The sequence below is a fragment of the Hibiscus syriacus genome, unplaced genomic scaffold (assembly GCF_006381635.1).
Source record: "Hibiscus syriacus cultivar Baekdansim isolate YM2019G1 unplaced genomic scaffold, ASM638163v2 tig00110327_pilon, whole genome shotgun sequence".
NCBI classification, from domain to species: Eukaryota; Viridiplantae; Streptophyta; class Magnoliopsida; order Malvales; family Malvaceae; genus Hibiscus; species Hibiscus syriacus.
The window spans coordinates 271,712-298,684 of record NW_024062684.1 but is presented as its reverse complement, the minus strand read 5'-3'; the positions used below and the strand labels follow the sequence as shown (position 1 = coordinate 298,684).

The 26,973-nt window shown below is 35.7% G+C and overlaps 1 protein-coding gene and 2 pseudogenes across 1 annotated transcript; 1 reads left to right on the top strand and 2 right to left on the bottom strand.

Moving 5' to 3' along the window:
* Window positions 1–862: 862 nt before the first annotated feature.
* On the bottom strand, window positions 863–4,063 carry LOC120118121 (annotated as a pseudogene).
* Window positions 4,064–11,430: 7,367 nt separating this feature from the next.
* Window positions 11,431–16,611, bottom strand: LOC120118120 (annotated as a pseudogene).
* Window positions 16,612–19,421: 2,810 nt separating this feature from the next.
* Window positions 19,422–20,302, top strand: LOC120118218. The gene is made up of 2 exons (XM_039138327.1): window positions 19,422–19,854; window positions 19,947–20,302. The coding sequence occupies exons 1-2, from the start codon at window positions 19,422–19,424 to the stop codon at window positions 20,300–20,302; spliced, it is 789 nt and encodes a 262-aa protein (XP_038994258.1).
* The last annotated feature ends 6,671 nt before the right edge of the window (window positions 20,303–26,973 follow it).

Below are 26,973 nucleotides of genomic sequence, written 5' to 3'. Positions count from 1 at the left end.
TTTATAATTTTTAATAGTCAAAAAACTTAATATAATAGAACTTTATAATCGAGATCATTTATATACTTTATCTTAAATTTTTATAGTACATAATTCAACTTAATCAATCAATAAATCAAATGATAATAATTATACATCAATAAAATATTTTTCTTTATAATACTCATTACAAATAATGCTAATGATTGGCTTTGCTTAAAAAAACAAGATTTAAAAATAAAGAGGTTGAAAATTCCAAAAAAAAAAGGACATTGAGGGATGTAGTTCAAACACTGCCCACGTTAACAGCATCTGTCTGAAAGTGGAGAATATTGCAGACATTATACAGCTGGCCTGCATTTCCACGTAGACATGAAGCCATTTTGTCTACGACACATGTCATGTTGTGGCGGCAATCAGACAAGTGGGAAGAGCATAGATTTTCTTTACCCATTCGTGTCTGGGTTAGCATGAGCTGTTTGCCTCAATCCCCTTACAATCATCATTCATTCTTTTAAAATTTGGCGGTGAACAATTACTCGATCGGACGGTGAGAAATTTAATACTAATTTTCTTAAAATTTTAATTCAATTATTTTAGGAAAACCCCCCCTATAATTAAGCATTTGATTAGAATAATGGGGTTTGTTGATTGTTATTATATTTAATTAAAATCATTACAAAAAATATATGGATTTTATTTATGGTAGATTGACCATATGAATAATATAATGAATATATTGCAATTGTAGTGAATAAGATTTAAACCTCACAAAAGCTGCTGCATGTGGCTGAAGTAAATGGATCTTATGGAATAATGCCAGAAAAGATTCACCCCCATGGCAGCAAGAAATCAAACAAAACAATACTTATAGTAAAAGTAAGAGGACCAAAGCGGAAATTTCATTATAATACAGGGAACAATGTTAAGAAAATGATCACCACAAATAACAAGGTTTTTCTAACACGCAACAAGCAATTCTTCCTGCCACTGACGCCGGAGCTTGCGATGCTCTGTATTTTATCGAGCATCTGCAGATGCGAATGAATCCGCAAATCCGGGAGGTCGGCATGGTATACTTGTCTGTGTTGTGTCTGTACTCGCTATAAACGATGAAGAGTCGTCCACATTGCTGTTCCCTTCGAATGCTTGCCACTTTTCAATGCTTGTGGTAGAGTTAAATCGAGGTCGATGCCGTATATGTCGTCAGAATCAGGTTCCGAAGGTTTCCAGAGCTCTGCCAGTGATGACAGTACGTTGACTACATGACTCATATCTGGCCTCTGCTGAGGCTCCCTCGCACAACAGTGGCCGGCCAGCTCGGACACTGTGCTAACACTGGCGAGTGTTTCCTCGCAAAGCTCGATGGTTTCATCGATGGCCTTCCGAAATGTGTCTTTGTTCGTGTACATCCTGCGGAACCATGTCACGAGGTGCATACTCTCCTCGGGCTGAGTTTCATCAAGTGCCTTTCGGCCTGAGATCAATTCCATGAGGATCACACCAAAGCTAAATACATCCACCTTCGTGGTTACTCGTCCCGTAACTGTGAAAATGCAAGCAACGTCGGTTTTAATGCCGGAAAATTTATTATATGCTTATGTAATGAAATCAGGCAAATTTACCTGCATACTCCGGCGCCAAATACCCAAATGTTCCTGCAAGTCTTGTCTCGATAGACTGTTTGCCATCCACAGGAGCAAGCCGAACCAAGCCGAAATCTGCAACCTTGGCACGCATATCATCTCCGAGAAGAATATTAGATGGCTTAAGATCTCGATGAATGAAACTCTGTTGCGCCAGACCATGTAGATACTCAACACCTCGAGCAACGTCTAGGGCAATTGTAAGTCGTCTGGTCCATTCGAGCGGTTTCAATCCTTCAACCTTCCAGTTGAATAGATGCCTACTAAGGGTTCCTTGAGGCATATATTCGTAAACAAGAAGCCTCTCATTTCCATCCAAGCAATATCCGAGAAGTGTGACTAAATGGCGGTGACGAACCTTAGTAAGAACTGCTATCTCGGACTTAAACTCGGCCAAACCCTTCTCACTCACGACACCAGACTCCATCCTTTTCACTGCAATCTTCGTTCCATCATGCAATTCCCCTTTGTAAACCGTACCGAAACCACCTCGACCTAAGACATTTTCCTCGCTGAAATTATTCGTCACTTCCTTCAAAACTTGAATTGAAATCACCATGCTGCCAGCCTCAACCAAGTGAACATCGCTCGGTCCACTGCTCATGTGGCTAAAAGTTTCACTTCCACCGGTGACGCTTGATCCAGCAACAGTGATTTTAACCCCGTCCTGGTCACCGGAATGATGAGGATGTATGACCACAGTAGTCGGACTCTGTACCCTACAGTTACGCTTCCCTTTTCTAGCATACAAGCAGACACCCAAACCAACAAGACCCAAGCCACCAACCGCACCAATTACAGAACCCACAACCATCCCAGTATTTGATCTCTTTTCACCATTTCCAGATAAACTACCACCACCACCACTACCACCACCAGAAGATTGACCCGGTGACCTGCCTTCCGGTGTAGGAGCCCTTTCTTTCCCAATATCCCGGTTACCATCAGTTAGAACCGTAGTTTGCCTAAAAGTCGGTATTTTTCCATACAGCCTGTTGTTTGAAACATCTAATCGTGCGAGCTTCGGCAATGTAGTGAGCTCAGTCGGTATCGTGCCCGTAAGATTGTTACCAGAAAGATCCAAAATTTTCAATGAAGTAAGCTTCGCAAAATTACTAGAAATCGTACCCGTAAGCCCTTTTTTCGCAAAGAGAACGGACACAATATTTCCCTGCGCACATGAGATACCCAACCAATTATCACAAGGATCATTCCCCTTCCAATTATCGGCGAAAATCTCCGGATAACCAACTGCTTCCAGTATAGACAACAGAACATTAACACGTTCATCACAAGCAACACCAAGATCATCCAAGCAAAATCTATTACTACCAGGCGTCACATCCACAATTACCCCATCAGCAAACTTAGGGGTTGGCCCTTGAAGTTCATTATTAGTCAAATTCACGATATGGAGTGTCTTTAAGTCGATCAAAGACGTAGGGACAACACCAGTGAACTGATTATCTCTCAAACTCAAGTTTCGCAAACCAGTTAACATTGAAAAATCTGGCAAAGGACCAGAAAACCGGTTCCCATGCAACCATACTTCGGCCAGAGAAGACATGTTTCGTACCACTTCAATTGTTCCATTCAGACTCTGCCCATTGACCCAGAAAGACTGAATACCCGACCCGGCTAACCCGACAGGCAATTCTCCCTCGAGGTTGTTCATGGCCAGATGCAATTCTTGTAAACTTGGGAAAGTTATGGAGTCAAAAAAACCTGGAAACATACCTTTGATATTAGCCTTGTTGGCAGAGAAAGTTATCAAGGTAGTTGCTTCCTTTGTGCTATCCGGAATCTCCCATGGCTCGAAAGAGTTGTAATCGAGATAAATACGAGATAATGAACTCAAGCCGGTGAAGAAAACTGATGGGAAAGATGAGAAATTGTTGTTGTGAAAGTTAGCTTCTTCCAACTGGCTTAAACCAGCAAAGCTTGGGATTGGTCCACTGATTTGGTTGTTCATGACCTCAAAGATTTTGAGCTGTGGCAGGTCTTTGATAGCAGGGGAAAGGGTTCCACCGACATTTTGGCTGGGAATTTGAATCCTGGTCACCCTCTGGTTTTCACAGCCGACATGAGTCCATTTGCAGGGATCAGAGTCGGACCAATCGAGTGAAGATGGGATCTTTAAGCTTGCTTTGAGTTTCTCCATGGCTGATGAATCTGGGCTGGTTTGAGAAGAGACCAGTGAAGTAAATAAGAAAAGAAATGAAAGAAAACAACCCAAGAAATGGGGTTTCTCCATTGCTGTTTTTCTTTGAAGAGAAATGATAGAGAAAGCGAGGGAATCTGAAGGAAAATTGAGAACTTTATGATACTGTTGGGTGAATGGGTTTTTTGTTCAAGGGTTTACGAGGCATTGGTGATATGATTAAAAGGAGAGCAGCACGCGAGGAGGGAAATTAAAAAGGAAGGAAAGGAAGAAAGATAAAGAGCGGTGATTGAGGGATCCGAATGAAACGGCGGGGAGACAGGATAAAGAGAAAAACAAGGGGCAAACTAAAACCAAATATAAAAAAAAAATCAATAAAGTTCTGTATAATAATATGAAGGTTAATTCACCAAAAGCCCTCAAATTATGACTTAAAATTTAAATTAATCCTTAATTTTCAAGATATTATTTATGTTAATTTAATCAATAAGTTATTTATGTTAATTTAATCAATAAGTTATTTATGTTAATTTAATCAATAAGTTATTTATGTTAATTTAATAAATAATGATTAAAATTTAAAATAATTATTTTTAATATGATAAATTTACTGTACTTTATACGATAGGTGTATAAATATTTAAAATCTAATACGTGTCTTTAATATACTCTATATCACATCTGAATTAGCAGTTAACATCTAAACTGATAACTGAATTGATGAAATAACTTTGCCGATGTAAAATTTATGTATTAAGGACTTATTTAGAATAGTTTTTGAAACTTAAAAACTAACTTAAAATATATTTCATAGTTGTAAGATGTCTTGTGTGATTAATCCAATAATATTACATTAAATAAAAAGACAATTAACTTGAGATTCTTGGTAAGCATGAAGCATTGAATAAACTAATTAATTGTTTATAATTTGTTTATACGTTAATGTATTAACTTTGTTGAATTTAAGATATAAAATTACCGATAATCAAATTGAACTAAATTCTTATAAACGGTTCAAAAGTCCAATAAAAGTTAATTGAATTGAAACGACCTAATTTCTTATTTTTTTTTAAAAAAGAGGCATTAAGGGTAAACTACGCAAATGGTCACTAATGTTTGAGTAAGTTTTTGTTTTCGCCACTAATGTTTTAAAACCCACAAATCGGTCACTAATGTTATCGTTTATTACAAATTGGTCACTTGACGTTAATAGTCGTTAACAGGCGTGATGGAAAACACAGCTGGCGCGTTAACTGCTTACATGAACTAGGTTGACTGGGTTAATCGCCACGTTTTTTAAACTTCAGTTGGGAAAAATGAAAACTTAGTTAAACATTAGTGACCAACGGTGTAGTTTACCCTAATTAATAGGGGGAGAATCAAGGGGTTCATTTACCATTTTGAACCATTCTTCTTCTTCCATAAACATTTTCTTCTTCTTCCATAAACTCATTGCTTCTTCCATTTCTTTTTCTTCCATAAACTCATTTCTTTTTCTTCCATAAACTCATTTCTTCTTCTTCCATAAACCCATTTATTATTCTTCAATTCATCTAAGAGAAAGTAGTGAGAAAAACTTTTCTTCCATTCGTTTGAGAGAAAAAGTAGTGAGAAAAATCATCGTACTTGCATGGAGGTTACAACAAAGGGGGGAAAATGCCATGCTTTATGGTAAGTTTCTTTTGGGTTTGATAGAAAAAAAAAAAAACAAAACTTTAGCTAGGTATCCACAGTTGCAAAGAGGAACATCAATGGAGTCTTCAATATTCACAAGATTTCTCTTCTATTACATTTTTCATATTTTTTTTAAAGAATAGAGATAGGAATGAAAAATCCTAAATTAAGTTTAGGGATTGAGTTTTTTTTAAAAGGAGAAGAGGTGGTCGTTGAAGGCTTTTGGGTCTCCAACGTGGCGGTCAACCCAGTCCATGTAAGCAGTTAACGCACCAGCTATGTTTTCCGTCACGCCTGTTAACGGCTATTAATGTTGAGCGACCAATTTGTAACAAACGATAACATTAGTGATCAATTTGTGACTTTTGAAACATCAGTGATGAAAAAGAAAACTTATACAAACATTAATGACCATTTGCGTAGTTTGCCCTTAAAATAGTTAATTTTATAGGTGTATTTAATGCAATATCCACTATTCATGCAGACAATGTCCAAGCTGGAAATTTCTATTTTTCATTTCTTGTGGTCCAATTCGAAGAGAGTGATTTTCGGCCGTTGGTGCATAGGGGTGGACTTATTTTGGTGCCGTCCTTCCATATCAAACAATATCAAAGTTTTGATCAAAATATAATCAAATTTGTTTCCTTGTCTATATATATATATATATATATTAATTTATGGGGTCTTTACTCATACGTTGTTGATTAGTTGCCACATGTTGGTATTTGATTTTCTTCAAAATTAAAATAGAACATCTGTGTGTGTATATATATATATATATATTAATCGGAAAATAGAACAAAAACAATTTGAAATTTAAAGTTGTTAAAAAATAAATATATAATTTTATTTTACCAAACAACTGTTAAACCACCGATCTAATTCTTATAATATTGTGTTCAGAGATCATTGTTTTGCTTTGTTTAACCAATGGTTTTCAAATTGGTATAATTTGGTTGATTTATGAAACAATTTCTAAGTAGTTCGAATTGAAATTTTACATTTTGGGTCTTCTACTTGAAAATTTGTAATTATTTCTAACCCTAATGTAAGGTTAAAGATGACAACAGATCATGCTGAAAACGAGGTTAAGACTTGGTATGTATTGTAAAAGATTAGTGAGTTATTCTTCTGCTATCGGATCTAACGATTAATCTATAATTAATCGACGCAATGTCTTAAATGCATTTTATTTAAACATAATTAAGGGTGTATAAAAATCAGGTTAAATCGATTAAATCCACCCACTTAGACTGTCGTCAATTGTTTTTAAACGAAAAAGGACTAGTTTGGAACATAATAAATAGTCAGGTGACTATTTTATAACTTTTGATGATTGAGGTACTCAACAAAGCAACTCCTTATAGCTGGAGACTATTTTGTAACTTTTAATAGTCGGATAACTCAACAAAGTAGTATTATATAGTCGGGGAAAATTTTTCTACTTTATCTTATATTTAAATTATGTATTAAGTACTAATAAATTGTGCAATTTCTATAAATAAAAAATCATATTAAACTTACAAAACTAATTGGAGTAGGGGATGCAAATGGAGAATTATAATCATTAAAATGAAATGAAATTGTCAGTTGGATCAATACAGTTGAACGCGTACTCAGCATCCATCTAAACTGAGTTGTTTTAATTTAATTACAGAAAATACAAGATGATTAGTGAACCAAAAGATAACAATATTTAAAAGATGTTCCTGCCAGGGGCTCGTGTAAGTTGGGATAATGTTTGTGTTTCCAAATCTGAGGGGGGTCTTGGGGTTAGGAGCCTAAACTGTTGGAATAAGATTTGTATGTTGGTCTTAATGAAACATATCTTTGCTGGGGAGGACTCTCTATGGGTTGTTTGGGTTAGGACGTATACTTTAGGGGGGTTGATTTCTGGCAAGCGAATTGTAAGCCTGCTTTTGAAAAATAAAAAATTCATCTTTTCTTGCTTTGTTATATATGCACCATCTTGGAGGATTCTCCTCCGGCGACACCGACTAATTCACAGTCACGGCCGGTGCTGTTACAAATACTTGTTGTGATCCTTGATGTTAAATGTCACAACACCCAACTAAAATAGCCCGAATAGAGTCTGTCTTGCGCTTTGGATTCACCTGGACCAGAGTATCTGTGCTATCCACTTTGTGACATGTATTGTGCGTTTTTACATAAAATTTACCTGAATTGTAAGAAATTCGTTGTCCACGGAGCATTATTATGACAACTTGTCCACGAAACATCTCAAGCAATGGGTTTTTAAGTTAATTGTGAAAGGACTTTTTCATGGGTAAACGACATGTTTAGTATTTAAATTATTATTTTTTGTTTCGTTTTAGTACTCAAATTTTATTTTTTTTAAATTATACCTGACGTTTAGCTTAGATTTTAATCTGGTACCCTGCCGTTAAAAACTTAACAGTGATGTTAATGTGTCACAATGAGGTAATATCATATCATCATTAAAAAAATTAAAAAATATTACGTCAACAATTTTATTAATTTCTTAAGAGTGAGTACCAAATTAAAACCTAAACTAGATACTAGGTATGATTTTGAAAAAAAAATAAAATTTGAAAATCAAAACAAAACAAAAGTAGTAGCTAGGTACTAAATGTGTAGTTTATCCGTTTCATATATTAATAAAAGAATATTTCAACATATCTTTTATCAGTCGTGATGAAATTGACCTTAAAATGATAATTTCAAGAGGGGGAAAATTAAACAACTAAAACCAACAAAATGTATAATTTAATCACTTTCTTTTTAATTAAACCTTAATAGTATGACATGTGCTGGTTAACTTCATAAACTTGTACATTCATAATTAACCAAGTGGTGAATGATAGTAGAGCAGTGCACTGCCCAGCTTTATAAATTTCAACATTTAGATTATCCTTCTGTATATAAGTAATAATTATTTGATTCGTGCTGAAATATTTAGCATCATTGAGAAGAGTTCGATTTTTAATACTTTCAAACTTGGAAATTTTTATATTTGATTCAAAATGAGTAATAAAATTTATTTTAAAATAAGTATATTTTGCTATTGATCGACGATTAAGAATATTATATGTTTAAAAGCTTCTAAATTAATAATTCGAATCGAATTTGAATATAACAAAATTAATATTCTAGTCTATTTTCCCATTCCACCTTTTGCTTTTAATCACTTTCTTAAAAATTACTTCCTTAAAAGTACCATTTTTAAATCTAAAAACAAATTTTCTTACCTATGGAGGATCCTCTCTTCATTAAATACAATTAAATAAGAAGGATTTTCATCTCTAACTTTTTATTTGTGGAGAGTCTCTTTTCATTAATTACTTTTTCACCCATGTCATATATGTAACAAAATTTAATATTATTTAAATGTTTTAAAATCGAATATCTAATAAATCATACAAGAGTTTATTATCATGAGTGTTTACATATAAAAGTATTTAGATTAAGAAGAATTTTGTCTTGTGAAAATTAAGAACAGTTCAAAAAATACGAGAAAAATAATAAATTAAAAGACGATATGCATATTATTTACAAATTGTTACAATATAATAATATCAAATTAAAATACAATCACTGTTCATAAAAAAGTTACAGTTGATCAAGTGGGATGAGACATTAGATTCTTTAATCAAGGTCAAATGTTTAAATCTTGGTGTTCGCAGGGTTATTTTTGTCTTTGCAGTACCCTATCAATAGATTGGATACCATTGAATAGTTAAAAAAAGCTAAATATTAATTACTACTAAGCCCCTATTTTTAGACAATGAATCCTCTCAAATAAATATGTAATAACTGTGATATATTTAACTATTTATATATTTCCATCTTTATCATAGGGGACTGTGGTGCATATATATTGGAAACCACAAGAGAAGAACTTCAATCACATTTCAAGTAAACAAAAGCAGCAACCAAGCTAATGGCAGTTCGTTTGGCTTTACTTTTTGTGGTGTTTTCCTCTCTCCTAGCTTTCCATGAATGTACGTACACATCGATTACAACTGTGGATATACCCTTTTGATCTTCACATATATATATATATATTTAATCTTCCGTTATCATTTGAACAGGTAGCAGAAGCAGCCCCATCGGCATCCATGGCGACGAGCTAGACCGGAACGTGACAACAGGCAGCAAAATAACGCTATCGCCATGCAGTCATAGCATATTTGAACCTGAAATATGGTGCTGTATAAGTGTAGTACCAAATCCTTGCTTTGGCTCACAGCAAGATTGCCTGGCCGTTTGCCCACCCGGCGGCCTACCACCTGCAACTCCTTGAATTGATCAACTTCGCTTTTGATGTAGCAGAGATGCTGAAATGAATGTGTCACTTGTTTCCTATAATCTTTCAATAAAGAAGTGGCCGGAATAAATTTTATTATTAATTCCATTGTTTATATTCACCATAAGGCTTCACCCTTGGAAAGTTTGAAAACAAATTCTGATAAGCTAAATTAAAAAGATTAACTTTTATTTAAAAATAAATAAATTTAGAATAGACCAGAAACATTATAAAGTATATATTACAAACCAATACAAAGTATATAATTAAAGGGAATTAGATCATATAAAACTGTAAATATTGATTAATTGTTGGTTGGTGTAAAAGGATAAAATGTTAAGTTTTTAAGAACTTTTAAGGATTTAAATTCTAACGTTATGAATGAAGAAAATTAGATCGAAGAAATAACTTTCACGATGAATTTGAACAATATCTTATTTATATTGTTCTGTCAAATTAAATTTAAACAATTATACTGATGAACTGTGAATATTAAAAGCAAATACTACACCTAGGTTGTGTTTAGGAACGAAACTACATGAAGAAGTGCACTAACCGTCAATGGTAACATTTTACCTTTTTCGTTTGTTATAAAGTAAAGGGTTTATATTCCACACGATATTATGTCACGTTATGAAAATAATAAAATGAGAGAAGTTGATAAGATTAATATAAAGAAAAAGAAAAGCAGTGAGATGATCCACTCTAATTCTTAGCGGTGGAGGATCCTCTCTTCATTCAATACAATAAATATCTTTTTGTCATCACAAAGACTACTGTATGTATGTATGTATAAAACCTTATAACGTTTCATGTCAACAATGGTTGAAACCAAGTCGATGGCTGTTCGTTTGGCTTTCCTTCTTCTGGTGTTTATCTCTCTTTTAGCTTATCATGAATGTACGTATTCTTTTCATTGGTGAATTACAAATTGCTTCTTCTTTTTTTTTTTTAGTCTACACATGTTTGATTTCCATTTTCATTTGAACAGGTAGCAGAGGCAGCAGCGGCAGCTTCAATGGCGATGAAATCGATAGGAGCGTGACAACAGGCAGCAAATAACAATATCGCCATGTAGTCATACATGGTTAACGTATGGTTGGTGCTGTATAACAGTACATCCGATACTTTGCTTTAAAACAAAGACGTCTGCCTAGCCAAGTGCCCTTCCATGACTTGATCTTATTGTTTTTGATACAGCTCAGTTGTTCCAAATGATATGTGTAACCTGTTCTTCCAATAATCATTAATATGAAGTGGCCAAATAGTTTTATCATTCGATTGTGTGGTTGATAATCATTAAGGCTTTAACTTAGAGTAAAAGGTTTGCATTCGACACAATATCAGTGTAAAAATGTATACATCGACGATGATGAGCTGCAATCAGAGCGTAGCAGCATACAGTATAATAACACTAGGGCCATGCAGTCGTAGACCGTGCATAGCATCGGATTCAGACGACACGCATAGCTTAGCTTTTGTTATATTTCCAATAATCATGAATAAGACTAGACCAAAGAAAATTTTAGTGTTCAACTGTGTTTTCGAACGCTGCTGCCTATAAAATCTGGGAATTTTGAAAAGAAAACTATGCATTGCAGAGTAGAGAAGAGCAGACTGTTTAACTTTTTATACTTGTTAGCTGCCTCTTTCTGATATTAGAAAACGAAATAACAGATTGATTACAACAGAATTTATAAAATCAAGGCATATTGGCCAATTCCGAGCTAAAGTTCCGATGTTTTCGAGAGAAAATGAGATTTACACCTATGATTCTAATGTGAAGATCTATACAAACAGTTGGGGATGGAATTCCTGTGGTATTATACAAATACTGGGATTCTGATGAAGTTGAAATTGAAGTTGTGGTTATAAATGAATGCCTTGAGGGTCAAGAATCCTCAGAAATCCAAGCAAACCACGCAAGCTTTTAAACCTAAATGCACCAGCAGGATGGGGAAAATCGCTGGCAAAGTCCGACCAGCATTTATAATTCTCGGTTTTGTTTTTGTCTGTTTTTACGGTGATCGAGGGAGGCGTCACTACGAGTCCGAGATGGGTTTGGTTTTGAAGAACTTGGCTACAGCCTGATTGAGATTTTCCTCCTCAAAAGGCTTAGAGACATATCCATCCATCCCGCATTTCAGGCATTCATCGTAGGTGGCGTGAATTACATCGGCTGTCATGGCTAATATCGGCAAATGCCACTCATCCTTTCTTCCAGACCCTTTGTCTGTTCCTCCGTTCATCTGTTCGTTTGCCTGACTCTCCATCATTCGAATTCGACGAGTTGCCTCGAACCTGAAATTATACGAAGAAATGAATAATCAGACTTCTGTGCCATCAGGCAGCAGTTAATTGCACAATGTCAAAGATATGACATACATACCCGTCCATTTCGGGCATCTCCATGAAGCAAGCATCAAAACTATGTGGAAGTTGAAGCAATTTTAGTGCAGCTTTTCCACTTTCAGCACATTCTACGGCAGCTCCAAACTTCTTCAATGCACCTGCAGCTGCTCTCCGATTTACCATATTGTCATCAACTACTAATATTTTCTTTTCACAGAGAAGACTCCCAAGGACAGAAGATCCGTTCAGCATGCCTTTCCCCGGCTGCCTCTTCTTCCCTGTCCCGAGCACCTGCTGAAGACATGCAGCTATCATACTTGCCCTCAAAGGTTTCATGATCGTAGTATCTGCAAACCCTGCTGCCTTTGCTTTCTCAAGTTCAGCATTTGTAATATTCGTCGCAAGAAGAATCATCTTAGGCAACTTAAACAAGTGTCCATTCTGTTTCCAGTCCAACCTTCGTAGCTCAAACTACCATCCTCGCCAGAAAGCCATGAATCCTTCTCGACAAGAACTATATCGGGTTGGATTTTACTTCTGCGATGATCAATGAAAATAATTCAACGAAGTTAACATTATAAGATAGAAAGTATAAATGGTCATTTTTTCTCAATGTTTGTCACTAAGGCGTAAGAAAAGGGTCTGAAGAAACTGAGAATTGTGTTAAAAAGGAGTAATCGTTGACAATATCTTGTCAATGTCAAATTATCAAGCAAATAATGGCCATCAGTTGAACATACCACATGAAGACCGTTTTTCCCGCATGCAGAAGCTGCAATCTTGACATTTTTGCAACTTCACCAGCATACGAGCCTCTTCAAGTGGTATCGGGTTACAGCAGCTCTAACCGGTTTCTCATCAACTACTATTGCTTTCAATCCTCTGAAACCGGAAGGAAGATCTTTGGCATTGGACTTTTCGTATCACTAAGTGAAGCTTTTTACACCTTCCGAAAACTGTGATGAATGAGAATGTGCTTCCAACTTGTGGCAGGCTAATGAAGCTTATGTGACCACCCATTAACTCAACCAAACACTTAGTAATGCTCAAGCCGATACCAGTCCCACCGTAATTCTAGAGGTTGAGCTATCTGCCTGCATAAATGGTGTGAAAACTCTGTCCTGTGCGATTAAGGGATCCCGATGCCGGTATCCTCCACAGATACCATCAAAGTGACACTCTGAGAAGCTTCATCGGCAACTGTCAGTTTCCCAATGCATCATTTGCAATGCTTCAGCAGTAACAAATGCCGGAAGGAATCCCAACTGTTCTGCTCATCAGCTGCTTCATAGCCACTCAAAGTATTAAACTGGCGACCACCTGATATCATTGCACCTTCATCCGACCTTCCGTTCAAACAAGTTTCAGCTTTAGCATCATCTATAGGCTTTGGATTTTCAGCTACATGGACCTTAACAAATATGTGTCCCCGTTCTGTAAACTGTCAAAACGCTCGTTTTTAAGTCACTATCGAGTTATAAAAGTAATTTTACCAGACAATAATCAATTATATAGCAGAAAACAACTCCATAATGCAATCTACCTATACGAGTGCCAAAAAAAGTGAAGGTTGAGCAGCACACTTACTTTAACAGAGTTCCCGACAAGATTCGTAATTATCTGTCTGAATCTCCCTGGATCCCCCATAACCATTTCTGGAACTTTATCAGAAACAAAGACTGCCAGCTTCAGTTCCCAAACAATTACATCACATTTGAGTCATTGTAAAGTATCAGGAATATCACCAGTTATCGACATCGACAATTCACCAAGATAGGGAAAGAAAAAGGGACCAAATTAGTTCGAGAATAATAAACCATAAAGGTTTTTTTTTTTTTTTTTGCATTCTTTGGTCATAGGCATTTCCTATAAGCATATATAGCCTATAGGAACTAACATACAGAAACATATTTGAAAGATGCATTGGCTTTTCAATTAATGTTATCTCGACTTACCTCAAGACCTTTGTTTCTAGACTTCTCAGAAAATAAAGACAGCACATCATCTAGGATAGATCGAAGGTCAAAGGGGACAGTTTCCAGCTCCAACTTTCCGGCTTCAATTTTTGCGCGGTCAAGCACCTCATTTATCAATGTAATCAGTGTCTTTCCACAGACTTGAGCAGTCCGAGCATAATCCCTTTGAGTTGAACTTAAATCCGTATCTAAAAGCAAAGCAAGCATCCCTGCAACCATTCAAAGAGTCATCGGAACCTTGAAGAGTAAATTTCATTGATGTCCTTGAATGCATAGTTCACATAGAAAATCTTAAGGGGCAATCCTGAACATACCAAGGATGCCATTCATGGGAGTCCTAATTTCATGAGAAACAGTTGCCAAAAACTGCAACAAGAACGAGTCATAATGAGTTTTAACAAGGAAGTCAATGGCCAACAATAAGTTGATAGATATATCTTGAAATGCATACCTGTGATTTGGCCACATCAGCAACTTCCGCTCGAACCATCAACTCTTGCATCTCATGGAAATCATCTTCAACTTTAACAATGTGTATTGCAGCACCATATAAGATATAGCCAACCAATAAGCAGATCACAAAGAATAAGAAGGCAGTTGTCAGTGCAGTCCACGATGTGGGCGCCTCTTGATGATATCTGTTAAAAATTGCTAGATAGTAAGTACTTACAAAAGCACTTGCAGTCGTTCCATCAACCTCATTAATAAGTATCCAGTGATACACTTACCTGCATATCATCAGATGCTTCCTGAATGGATCTCCAAAATCAAGCTTGCTTTCATGCAACAAAGCTAAGTCACCATCTTGGTTTTGGTGACCATACATGATCAAGTGATCAGAAGAGTTAGTAATATCGAATACATTCACTAGAATCGCCTGATTTCCAGCAAGTTGCCCGAGTAGATTCTCCACAAGAGACTCCACATCAAAGGCTCCACCAAGGTATCTGTGCAGTAACCAAAGCAATTCAAGTGATGTAAATATGGTAAAGGTGCTTATGATGGAACCAATGGAAGTGTTTGAAACAGTATGTCATGGAGCACCACATCGCTGATAATGTCATGATTGTAATAGGAGAAAAGGAGATTTTCTCTATCAGCAGAAATCACATGAAGAAAAGCCTAAACCATTTTTCATTTAAAATATGCACTATAGTACAACTGCAGTTATATACTGCAAACTCGATCATCAACACTCTAAGACAATATTGTATCGAACACAATTGTTAACTCCTAATAGCAAAAGCTTAAAGACAAGACCAAACATAAAGAAGTTTCAAACAAAAAGCTCGCATTTCCAATTAGAAAGACAAGCTGGAGGGACCTACCCGGCAGTTGCTTCAGTGCGCTCCTCCACAGTCGGCTTTGGTGGGAGCTTCGATTTGTACACAGGGAATGTCAACACAACACCGAGATGATAAGAACCCAGTAGCCTGAAGGGGCTAGTTAGGACAGCTTTTCCAGTAGCCTTGGCCCTTAAGATTTTCTCTATCCTCCTGCACATCACAACATGTATATTACAACTCCAATCCACCACTCTAAAAATTATAAGCAGATTGTAGGTAGTAAATGGCATACCTCCCCGGACATCATGTCAAGTGATTCGATGTAAGAAACGGTTTCTTGAGAGAAAATCACAGGAGCATATTCATCTCGAATAGAAGAAGGTTCCCTCTTCATTGTCTTTATCGTCCAGCCATGCTGCCTCTCGAATTTCTCCCTCTCTGAATGTCTTACTCTTTCTGCATAGGCCACCCCACTAAGCAATGGCCTCTCAAAAGCAGTTCTGGCAGTGTACTCAGCAAAAGTCTCCTGCATTTCTTGCAAAAGAAAAAGAAATGACCCAAAGTGTACAATCAGAACAAGGAAAACTTCACTTTATGATTTCCAGGAAAATATAAGATCAACCAGACAAAATACAATAAATTTCAGGAACAAGAAGCAGAACCTGATCAATAGCAGAAGGATCCTTGTAGTAACGAAAAGTGGAGACAAGAATGGCCAGGGCGTGAACATGGTTAACGCTAACACTGAATTGATCCTGCAACCCTTGCCCTTTGATCACACATGCTACTCAAAACCTCCTTCCTCCTTACTTTGTTGTCAGCATCCATGTTCTTGTAGATCCATGCGCTGAGAAAAGCCATCACCATCACCCAAAGCAACAAAAATTTGGGCAACCAAGCCCTGTTAGCTTGAATAAATGTGTACCCTCTTTTGGTCCCCATTTGTTCATTCACCTTCACAGTCACTGCTGCTGAATGGTGGTAGCTCTGTTTCAACTTAAGACCCATCAGCAAAGGAACAACAAAATCTCAACATGTTTCTCCATGTCTTGTTATTATTCTTCTTCTTTCTTTGTTAACACTCACTTCTGAGCCAGAAAAAAGAGCCCCCGCAATTAAAAAAACATGCAAACACTGTAACTAAAGTAACTTCCTTCCAAGTACAATCAATTTCAAAAAATACCCTTTTTTTCTGCAATAGAACATGATGAGCTAAAACTCCCAGGTTTATGTATCGTCATAGCATTGTTAAAAGCTAGCACAAAGACATGGACCAAAGCAGCAAATTTTCACATCACAGAAGAGAACTCAAGAAAAAACTTTTGAATTCTCAGAGACAAAGCATGTCTCAAAGATAGAACTCAAATTACAAAGATATCTCACCATCTCCCTCTACAAAAAAAAAGGGGGGGGTTCTTTGCCTTTTCTTCTATTAGAATTAGAACATTTAAATAATAGAATTTTCAGAGAGAAAAACACTAATCATGTTCCTCTCCCAAGCGTGAAACTTTTGTTTTAGTTTAAGAACTAGAAAAACAAAAGAACAGCACGTTCAGTGTTTTTCCTTGCATATTAAAATCAAATTCTGCAGATTGACCAACAACACTCGCTCAGAGCTCTCACAGCAAAGCACAACAAGGCAAAGGCCAAAAAAAGGGAAAAGAAAAATTAAACAAAAAAAAACAAGAGGAAGATCTCTGGAGAGAAATGGGGTTATTTTAGAGGGAACAGTATATCTTGGTATAGTACATTGATTCATTATTATTATTTCTTAGGAAAAAACCTTCTTTGATCTGTGCTCTCTTATTTTAATGTGTTCAACTTTCTTCTTTGCCTTTTAAAGCAAGTCTGAATCGAAATTTTTTGGTTTTACTTCTGTCTCCCTCCACACAAAACCCACGTACACCAACCCTTTCAATCTCAAAACCACCCCTCTTCTCTGTGTTTTTACACTACTATCAATCTTACAATGATGGCAGTTGAACTCTCAATTCATTTGTTAATTGTTAAGGTTAACGAAATTGCTTATATGATAGTTAAGTGTATAATAATGTTTGATTTTATTATTTATATATTTTATTTTAATTTTAGTTATAGTTAGAAGTAATTTAATACTTTTCTAATAATACAAGGATATATAATTAAAATTAAAATTAAAATAATAAAATATATAACTAATAAATAAGTATTAAATCATAAATAAATTTAGTTCCTTTTGATAAATCATATGAATGGCATATGAAGAATAAAATATCAAAAATCATAAATAAGTTTTTTAGTCATGAAAAAATAAAATAAAAATAGAAAGAGAAGGGGTTCCAAAAATCACAGTCACATATCTTAGAGATAAGGACATGGCGACAAGCCAAGCATCTCATTCCAAAGCAATTGCTCTGGAACTTTTATAATGTAGATATATATTTTAAAAATATGAATTATTTTATTATTATTAAAATTAATTTAAAATACTATATTCAAATATAAATGCTATTTAATTTATAATATTTAAATCCATAAAAATAATTAAATTGAATATTTATTGAATCTGTAATTTCAATAGATGAAAATCCATTTTCTTTCTCACTCCATTTACCAATATTTAAATCCATAAAAATAATTAAATTGAATATTTATTGAATCAGTATCGCGTTGCGAAAGTCAGTATCGCGTTGCGATTTTATATTATCGCGTTGCGATAGTCAGTATCGCATTGCGATTTTCCAAATTCGCATTGCGATTTTCCAAATTCGTATTGCGATTTACTTATTCGCATTGCGAATTGAGAAATCGTAATGCGAAATTGTAAAATCGCATTGCGATAGTCATAATCGCGTTGCGAATCTGGAAACTGATTTGCGATAATGGAGATCGCGTTGCGAATTAGCGATCGCATTGCGATTTTGTTGGTCATTTTGGCAAATCCAAAAAAAATCAGTTAAAATCGTATATTTATATGAGATTTTTTGTCACATTCAAAAGATTACTTTATTTTTTGTTAGCGGTACCCAGAACCCATTTTCAAAGAATCGAACATATTGGCTTTCATTTCACGTGTATTGATACAAGATTTGATTTTTGATCATCATCATACTTGTGATGAATTTCTTATTTTAATTAATATTATTGTGTTGATGTCTGTCACATAGCATGTTTGTTGTATGTGTTTTTCTTTTCTTTATTTAACATTATTATAAGATTTTATATTATTTTTTAATTAGATCTTATTTATCTAATAAAAATAAAAATCGTATATATGGGTCAGATTGAGTCATGTATATGTTTTGATCTAAAATTTTGAGTTAAATTCCAGGTTAGTTATAACCCTTTTAAACCATAATCAAATTAGATGCAAGTGAAGAAGTTTAATTTTCGAATCAAATTTAAATGAATAAAAAACCTGGCTCGATCCATAATTATTCTTAGATGTAAAGCAAAAAGAGATAAATTATAAACGTTTGGTCGATCATAAGTAATTATTTTAAAACTAGGGTTAAATTAATTAGGCGAATATAAATGACTAAAATTATTGTTATGCTATTAGAAACAAGACACAACATTATTTTCATTAGTGATCAAACTCTAATGACCAGTTATTTAATTAATATAAAAATAAATATTAATAATGTAATCAATAAAATTATAGTCAATAATAAAAATAAAATTGATCTTATAATTTAATGACTAAATAGATAACATATCCTCATATTAATCATTTACATTTTTGTCCATTTTGTTAGGTAGTTTGCTATTCGTTTCTATTATAAAGGAATTTTAAAAGTGTTTTGAATTAGTTTAGATTTTTTTTTTTTAGATTTTTCACTATTATTATTATGTTCAGTTTGTTATGTAAAAGGCTATTTATACAGCCAACGTTGATTCAATAAAGTAGCAATTATCTCTAAACATCTTATTTTTCAGTTTAAGCTTAACATTTGGTATCAGATATATTACAGGGCAAACGTTGATTCAATAAAGATTTGAAGGCCAAAAATTATTTGTTTCAGGCGTTAGATCGTATAGTCCTTGAAACCATACTCAATAAGGATAGTCTAAGAGTATATGAGACTCTATGAAACAGAAATACTAGGGTGCCACTCGAGTCAAGTGTTCCCAACTACAAACTCTACGGAAAGAGAGGTTCTTAAAATGAAGGCGAGCGAGCCTACTAACGAGTATTTTGCTCGCACTCTTACCATTGCTAATAAAATGAAAGCCAATGGTGAGAATAAGAGTGATGAGGAAGTGGCAATGAAAATTCTCAAATCAATGACTCCTAAATTTAACTATGTTATGTGTGATATTGAAGAGTCGGACACAAGCACCCTGAGTATTGATGAATTAAAAAGCAGTTTGCTTGTTCATGAGCAACGTATCAATATAACTAATTTAATTGAAGAGACGCATGCGTTGAAGATCTCTACTGGCGCTCGATATGAAGGAAAGGTCGAGGTCAAGGAAGCTATAGAGGAAAAGGTCGGGGACGAGAACGATAGTTTATTGACAAATCTACTATTGAATGTTACAATTGTCATAAATTTAGGCATTTCCAATGGGAGTGTCAAACTAAAGTGGCCCATTATGTAGAAACCCAAGAAGATATGTTGTTGATGGCATTTGTGGATACACATACGGCTGCCGAAAGGGACACTTGGTTCCTTGACTCTGGATGTAGCAATCATATGTGCGGAAAGAAGGATTACTTCATGGACCTTGATGAAGATTTCAGAGATACGGTAAAGCTGGGCAACAATTCAAACATGACTGTAATGGGGAAGGGCAATGTAAGGCTGCAAATTCATGGAGTTATGCATATTCTTACCGGAGTATTTTACATTCCACAGTTGAAGAACAAATTACTTAGCATTGTAAAGTTGCAAGAGAAGGGATTGGCCGTTTTATTTCAGCATGATCGATGTAAGGTGTATCATTCCGAGAGATGATTAATCATGGATGTTTAAATGTCTTCCAATCGAATGTACATGTTCAATGCTATATGTTCTATCGCATCAGCTTGTTTCAATAGCATTATAGAAGATTTGGTGCATCTTTGGCATTACAAAATCAGCACAAACTGTAAAACCACATCCTACAGAAAACACAATAAATAATAGGGGGAAAGCACAGCACACACAACCAACAAACTCAACCTTCGGAGGGAACATCTCCTCTATTAACTGTAATTTCTTCCATGTTAAAATGGTTTTCAAGTTTGGTAACCAACTTTGAAAAAATGGTTTTCAAAGTTTGGTAAATGTTTCTTTGAAAATGGTTTTCAAAGTTTGGTAAATATTTCTTTGAAAAATAGTTTTTCAAAGTTTGGTAGATGTTTGTTGAAAAATGATAATGGGATAATCACAATTAATCCTTAGGTTTTAGGATATTTACAAGATTAAGTCCTTAAGTTTTAACTATAAATACCCTAGCTCATTTAGCTTCAAAACCATCCCAAAAATTATTTCTTTCTCCCAATACTAGAGAGCTTTCTTGTGAGTAGTGAGTGTTTTGTAAACACATGTAAATTTTCTCTCTTAGTAAAAGATCTGCAGCAGTCCGGAGACGTAAGCAAATTGGCTGAACTCCGTTATCAATTTCGGGTATTATTTTCCGTTTTATTTCGCATTCTCACTAATCTGGTTATAGGGAAATTACTTGTACTTGGTTTATTTCCCAACAACTGGTATCAGAGCTTTGGTTGTGAATTTTGTCAATTTTTGCGAGGTTACTATTCATGTGAATAGTGAATTTCGTGAATAGTAAAATTTTGTCGGCGATACAAATTTGTCGACGGTGTTTCTAATACACGGTGTCGCAAGAATTATCAGAAACGATCCAAACGAAACCAGATTCGAGTGGGAGCGATGGCTGCAGACGAAGGGAATGTGAAAATTAAAAAGTTCGATGGTGCGAACTTTGACTTTTGGAAGATGCAGATTGAAGATTTTCTGTACCAGAAAAATTTATATATCAATCTCTCTCAGGAAAGCAACCAGAGGGCATAAAGAATGAAGACTGGGTTCTTCTCGACAGACAAGCCCTCGGAGTTATCCGACTGACGTTATCCCGCAATGTTGCTTTCAACATAGCAAAGGAAAAGACCACGGCGGGTCTTATGGCGGCTCTCTCCAGTATGTATGAGAAGCCATCAGCCTCAAACAAAGTGCACTTGATGAAGCGATTATTCAATTTGCGGATAACGGAAGGGGCATTGGTGGCACAACACCTAAATGAACTCAACACAATCACAACTCAGTTGAGTTCAGTGGAAATTGAATTCGATGATGAAGTTCGAGCTTTAATTCTCTTATCATCTCTACCAGACAGTTAGAATGTTACTGTTACAGCAGTTAGCAGCTCATCGGGAAATAGTAAATTGAAATTTGACGATGTTCGAGATCTGGTACTGAGCGAAGAAATTCGACGGAGAGAATCAGGTAAAGTATCAACCTCCTCAGCCTTGCACACGAAGTTCAGAGGGAGAACTTCATAAAGAAATTCAAATCATGGCAGATCGAAATCCAGACGGGGAAAATCTACAATGGGAAAGAAAGATTTTACCTGTTATAATTATGGCAAGAAATGTCACTTTAAAAGAGATTGCCGAGCACTGAAGAAAAATACCGGCGCACAGGAATCTGCCAACGTGACAGAGGAGACAGGTGATGCCATGATTCTGAGCGTCAACAGTCCGATTGAATCATGGATCTTAGATTCAGGGGCATCTTTCCACTCCACCCCATGCCGAGAAATCATGGAAAATTATGTCAGTGGTGATTTTGGGAAGGTTCATCTAGCTGATAATGAAACCTTAAAGATCGTCGGGAAAATGAGACATCCGACTAAAGTTGCCAAACCAAACCACCTGGACGCTGAAAGGAGTGAGACATATTCCTGGCCTCAAAAGAAATTTGATTTCTGTAGGACAGCTTGATGGTGAAGGATTTAGCACAACCTTTTCAGGCTGTGAATGGAAGATTACCAAAGGAGCACTCGTCATTGCTCGTGGTAAGAAAGCTGGTACTCTCTATATAACATCAAATTTAGAGAATATCATTGCAGTAGCAGATGCTAATGGAAAATCAAACATATGGCACCAAAGGCTTGGCCATATGAGCGAGAAAGGGATGAAGACACTTTTGTCAAAGGGGAAGCTGCCGGATCTAAAGAATGTAGATGTCGGACTATGCGAGGATTGCATCTTTGGCAAACAAAAGAAAGTCAGCTTTGCAAAGATTGGTAAGACACCCAAGGCTGAAAAGTTAGAGTTGGTTCATACTGATGTATGGGGACCATCTCCAGTTTCATCTCTTGCAGGCTCATTATATTATGTCACCTTCATCGATGATTCTACAAGGAAGGTGTGGGTTTATTTTCTGAAGAAGAAATCAGAAGTCTATGATACCTTCAGAAAATGGAAGGCCATGGTGGAAAATGAGACTGGTCTGAAAGTCAAGCGGTTGAGGTCTGACAATGGAGGAGAGTACAGAAATAGGAGATTAAGAGATTTCTGCGCAAACAATGGGATCAAGATGGAGACAACAGTTCCCATGACACCGCAGCAGAATGGCGTAGCAGAGCGCATGAACAAAACTCTGAATGAACGTGCCAGAAGCATGAGAATACATACCGGATTGCCCAAATTTCTATGGGTTGAAGCTATCAACACTGCAGCTTACCTGATCAACCGTGGGCCCTCAGTTCCTTTGGATGGCAGAATACCAAAGGAAGTTTGGAGCAAGAAAGAAATAAACCTTTCACACTTAAAAGTGTTTGGTTGTATTTCTTATGTACACATAGACTCTGCTGAAAGAAGTAAACTTATGAGTTCGGTTGCCGGTTTTGGGACTATGAAAATCGGAAGATCATTAGAAGCAGAGATGTCATTTTCAATGAGAATGTGATGTACAAAGACAGGTCAACTGTAGAATCAAGCAGCTCCAATACCAAAGCTGAAATAAAGGAATTTGCTGAGTTTGAGGAGATTTCTGGAAATGATGTTCAGATCAGTCCTGAAGTAGTTCAAGAAGAACCAGGCACACCGGAACTAAGACGCTCCTCCAGAATTCCTAAACCAACCCAATGATATTCTCATTCTTTGCACTACTTGTTGCTGACTGACAATGGTGAACCAGAGTGCTATGATGAAGCAATGCAAGTGGAGGATTCAGTCAAGTGGGAGTCTTCCATGAAGATGAGATGGATCACTTTGTCAAATCAGACGTGAGAATTAGCTGAATTACCACCAGGCAAGAAAGCGCTTCACAAGTGGATTTACAGGATCAAAGAAGAGCACGATGGGAGCAAACGCTACAAAGCGAGATTGGTTGTCAAGGTTTTCAGCAAAAAGAAGGTATTGACTACAATGAAATTTTCTCTCCAGTCGTGAAACTGTCTACAATCAGACTGGTGTGAAAATTGTAGCTGCAGAGAATTTACATCTTGAGCAGTTTAGATGTAAAGACAGCTTTCCTCATGTGATTTGGAGGAAGAAATTATATGAGGCAGCCAAAAGGCTTCATAGAGGCAGACAAGAAAAACCTGGTATGCAGGTTGAAGAAGAGCTTGTATGGTTTAAAATAAGCTCCTAGACAGTGGTACAAGAAGTTCGATAGTTTCATGAGTAGCAGTGGTTTTACCAGATGCCAAGAAGATCATTGTTGCTACATCAAGAGGTTCGACAATAGCTTCATTATTTATTGTTGTACATTGATGACATGCTCGTTGCAGCTCAGACATGCAAGAGATTATAAACTTGAAGCAAAATTGTCAAAGCAGTTTGCTATGAAGGATCTGGGCGCTGCAAAGCAGATTCTTGGGATGAGGATCAAGAGAGACACAAAGTCAAGGACTTTGATATTATCACAGGCTGAGTACATCAACAAAGTACTCTCCAGGTTCAACATGCAAGATGCTAAACCAGTAAGTACACCTTTAGGTGTTCATTTCAGACTCTCCAAAGAACAGTCACCAAAGACGGAGGAAGAACGTGCACACATGGTGAAGGTGTCGTACGCCTCAGCAATTGGAAGTCTGATGTATGTCATGGTTTGTACCAGACTAGATATTGCTCAAGCAGTGGGAGCTATTAGCAGGTACATGAATAATCCGGACAAGGTACACTGGGAAGCAGTCAAATGGATCCTCAGATATCTGCGGGGTACCACAAACAAAGCACTTTGTTTCAAAGGTGGAGATACGATACTGACAGGCTATGTAGACGCTGACTTAGCCGGAAATGTTGACATCAGAAGGAGCACTACATGGTATGTCTATACTATAGGAGGAACCACAGTGAGTTGGGTTTCTCAACAACAGAAGATAGTTGCTCTCTCCACAACTGAAGCAGAATATGTCGCTGTTACGGAAGCTAGCAAGGAGATGGTTTGGCTCCAAAGTTTCTTGGAAGAGTTAGGCAAGAAACAGAAAACAATGTCTTGTATTGCGACAGTCAAGTGCTATACATCTAGCAAAGAATCCGTCTTTTCATTCCAGGACAAAGCACATACAATTGCGATATCATTTTATCCGGTCTCTTCTGGACGATGAGATTTTGAAACTTGAAAAGATCAGTGGAGCTCAAATCCGGTAGATATTTGACAAAGACGGTGACTACAGACAACTGAAGTTGTGTTCAACTTCAGTTGGTATGCTAGAGTACAAGACTAGAAAAGTTGTTGCATTGATCGAGGTGTGAAGACAGATTAAATCAGTCTTCAAGTGGGAGATTGTTAAAATGGTTTTCAAGTTTGGTAACCAACTTTGAAAAATGGTTTTCAAAGTTTGGTAAATGTTTCTTTGAAAATGGTTTTCAAAGTTTGGTAAATGTTTCTTTGAAAATAGTTTTTCAAAGTTGGTAGATGTTTGTTGAAAAATGATAATGGGATATCACAATTAATCCCTAGGTTTTAGGGTATTTACAAGATTAAGTCCTTAAGTTTTAACTATAAATACCCTAGCTCATTTAGTTTCAAAACCATCCCAAAAATCATTTCTTTCTCCCAATACTAAAGAGCTTTCTTGTGAGTAGTGAGTGTTTTGTAAACACATGTAAATTTTCTCTCTTAGTAAAAGATCTGCAGCAGTCCGGAGACGTAAGCAAATTGGCTGAACTCCGTTATCAATTTCGAGTATTATTTTTCCGTTTTTATTTCGCATTCTCACTAATCTGATTATAAGGAAATTACTTGTACTTGATTTATTTCCTAACATTCCATTGACACTCATTCCGTAAGGTGCATATGAACAACAGGCAACCTACCCAGATGTAGATGAAAAGACGGAGCAGATAGTGACTTGGGGAAGACATCAGCCACTTGCTCATAAGCTGGCATTTCATTCACATACAACTTCCCAACAACGACTTGCTCACGGAAAAAAACAAATCGAGCTCAGCTGTTTAAAATTAGAATGCAAAACTGGATTTGCTGACGCTGTTACGACATTTGTTTCGTCACACCACAAAATACACCTTCAGACTTCACACACATCTCATGCAACAATGACTTCGGTCATATTACTTCAGAATTAGCACAAGCAATACTGCATACTCTAATATGGAAGAAAAAATGTATTCATTTGTGGAATCGAATAATAATAAATCTTAATTTCTCTCAAATAATATATCGAGTTAAAATCTTATGAACGAAGACAATATTAAAAGGAGAGATCAATTCAGTTTAATTTTAAAAATAATAAGAATCTAAAATAATTAATGAACACTAAAAATTTAAACTTTAAAACTTTAAATCTCAAATAACATATATGACAACATTAAAATCTCACTCCTAAAATATGTTTTTCGACCGTGCATAAAATAATTTTTCATATCTTTGTTCTTTCAATTACAAGCATCCTTTTTCTTGGTTTAAATCGACTTAGGAATTGAAATACATATATTATTACTTTAATATTACAAGTTGAGAACTTAATCATGAATGGTGATACTTGTAATTGATTGCATTCAACCATGACCACTTACCAAGATTCCCTATACCACTGATCATAGCATTTACTTTTTCTAGAAACTTTTCATAGGTGTAAGAAAATAGTCCCAAACCAAGGTAAAATCTTACCAATAAGAGTTCTCTTTAGATTTAAATTTTTTAAGGACATTTTCGTTATCATCTCCAACAATCTATAATAAAATTAATGCTAATTATCTGAGCTCAAATTTGATTACAAGGATTAGTCCTTACCATTATCTTTTTTCTTGGATATATTCTTATGATATTAAAATTTTAAAATCTTAAAGGATCGTGGAAATTCACAAGACTCTTGAATGAAACTGAAAAAGAGATGTAATTTTAGTTCTTTTAAAACTTGTAAGATCTTTGACACAAGAAGAAATGGTTGATCCGTATCATCTTGACTTGATTTCAATTTCCCTTTTTTTTTAAAAAAAAATACTACTTTTCCTACTTGAATCGAATATAACATGTTGAAGAAAGCTTTCTTAATGTAATTAATAAGCTAATTTAATATGACGCTAAAAATTAGCAGACATGTACAAATATGATTATGTTATAGCTCTAATATTTTTCATTTTCGGTTCCATCTAAACGAAATACTGATTATGTTATAGCTCACTCTGTACAGTGAGGTGCATTATCAATGG

What these genes read in the sequence shown, in the direction of transcription:
- LOC120118218 (XM_039138327.1), top strand. Translation starts at nt 19,422, where the DNA reads ATGAGACTCTATGAAACAGAAATACTAGGGTGCCACTCGAGTCAAGTG. An exon ending in GGTCGGGGACGAGAACGATA is followed by an intron (nt 19,855 to 19,946) that starts GTTTATTGACAA and finishes CCCATTATGTAG; the next exon opens with AAACCCAAGAAGATATGTTG.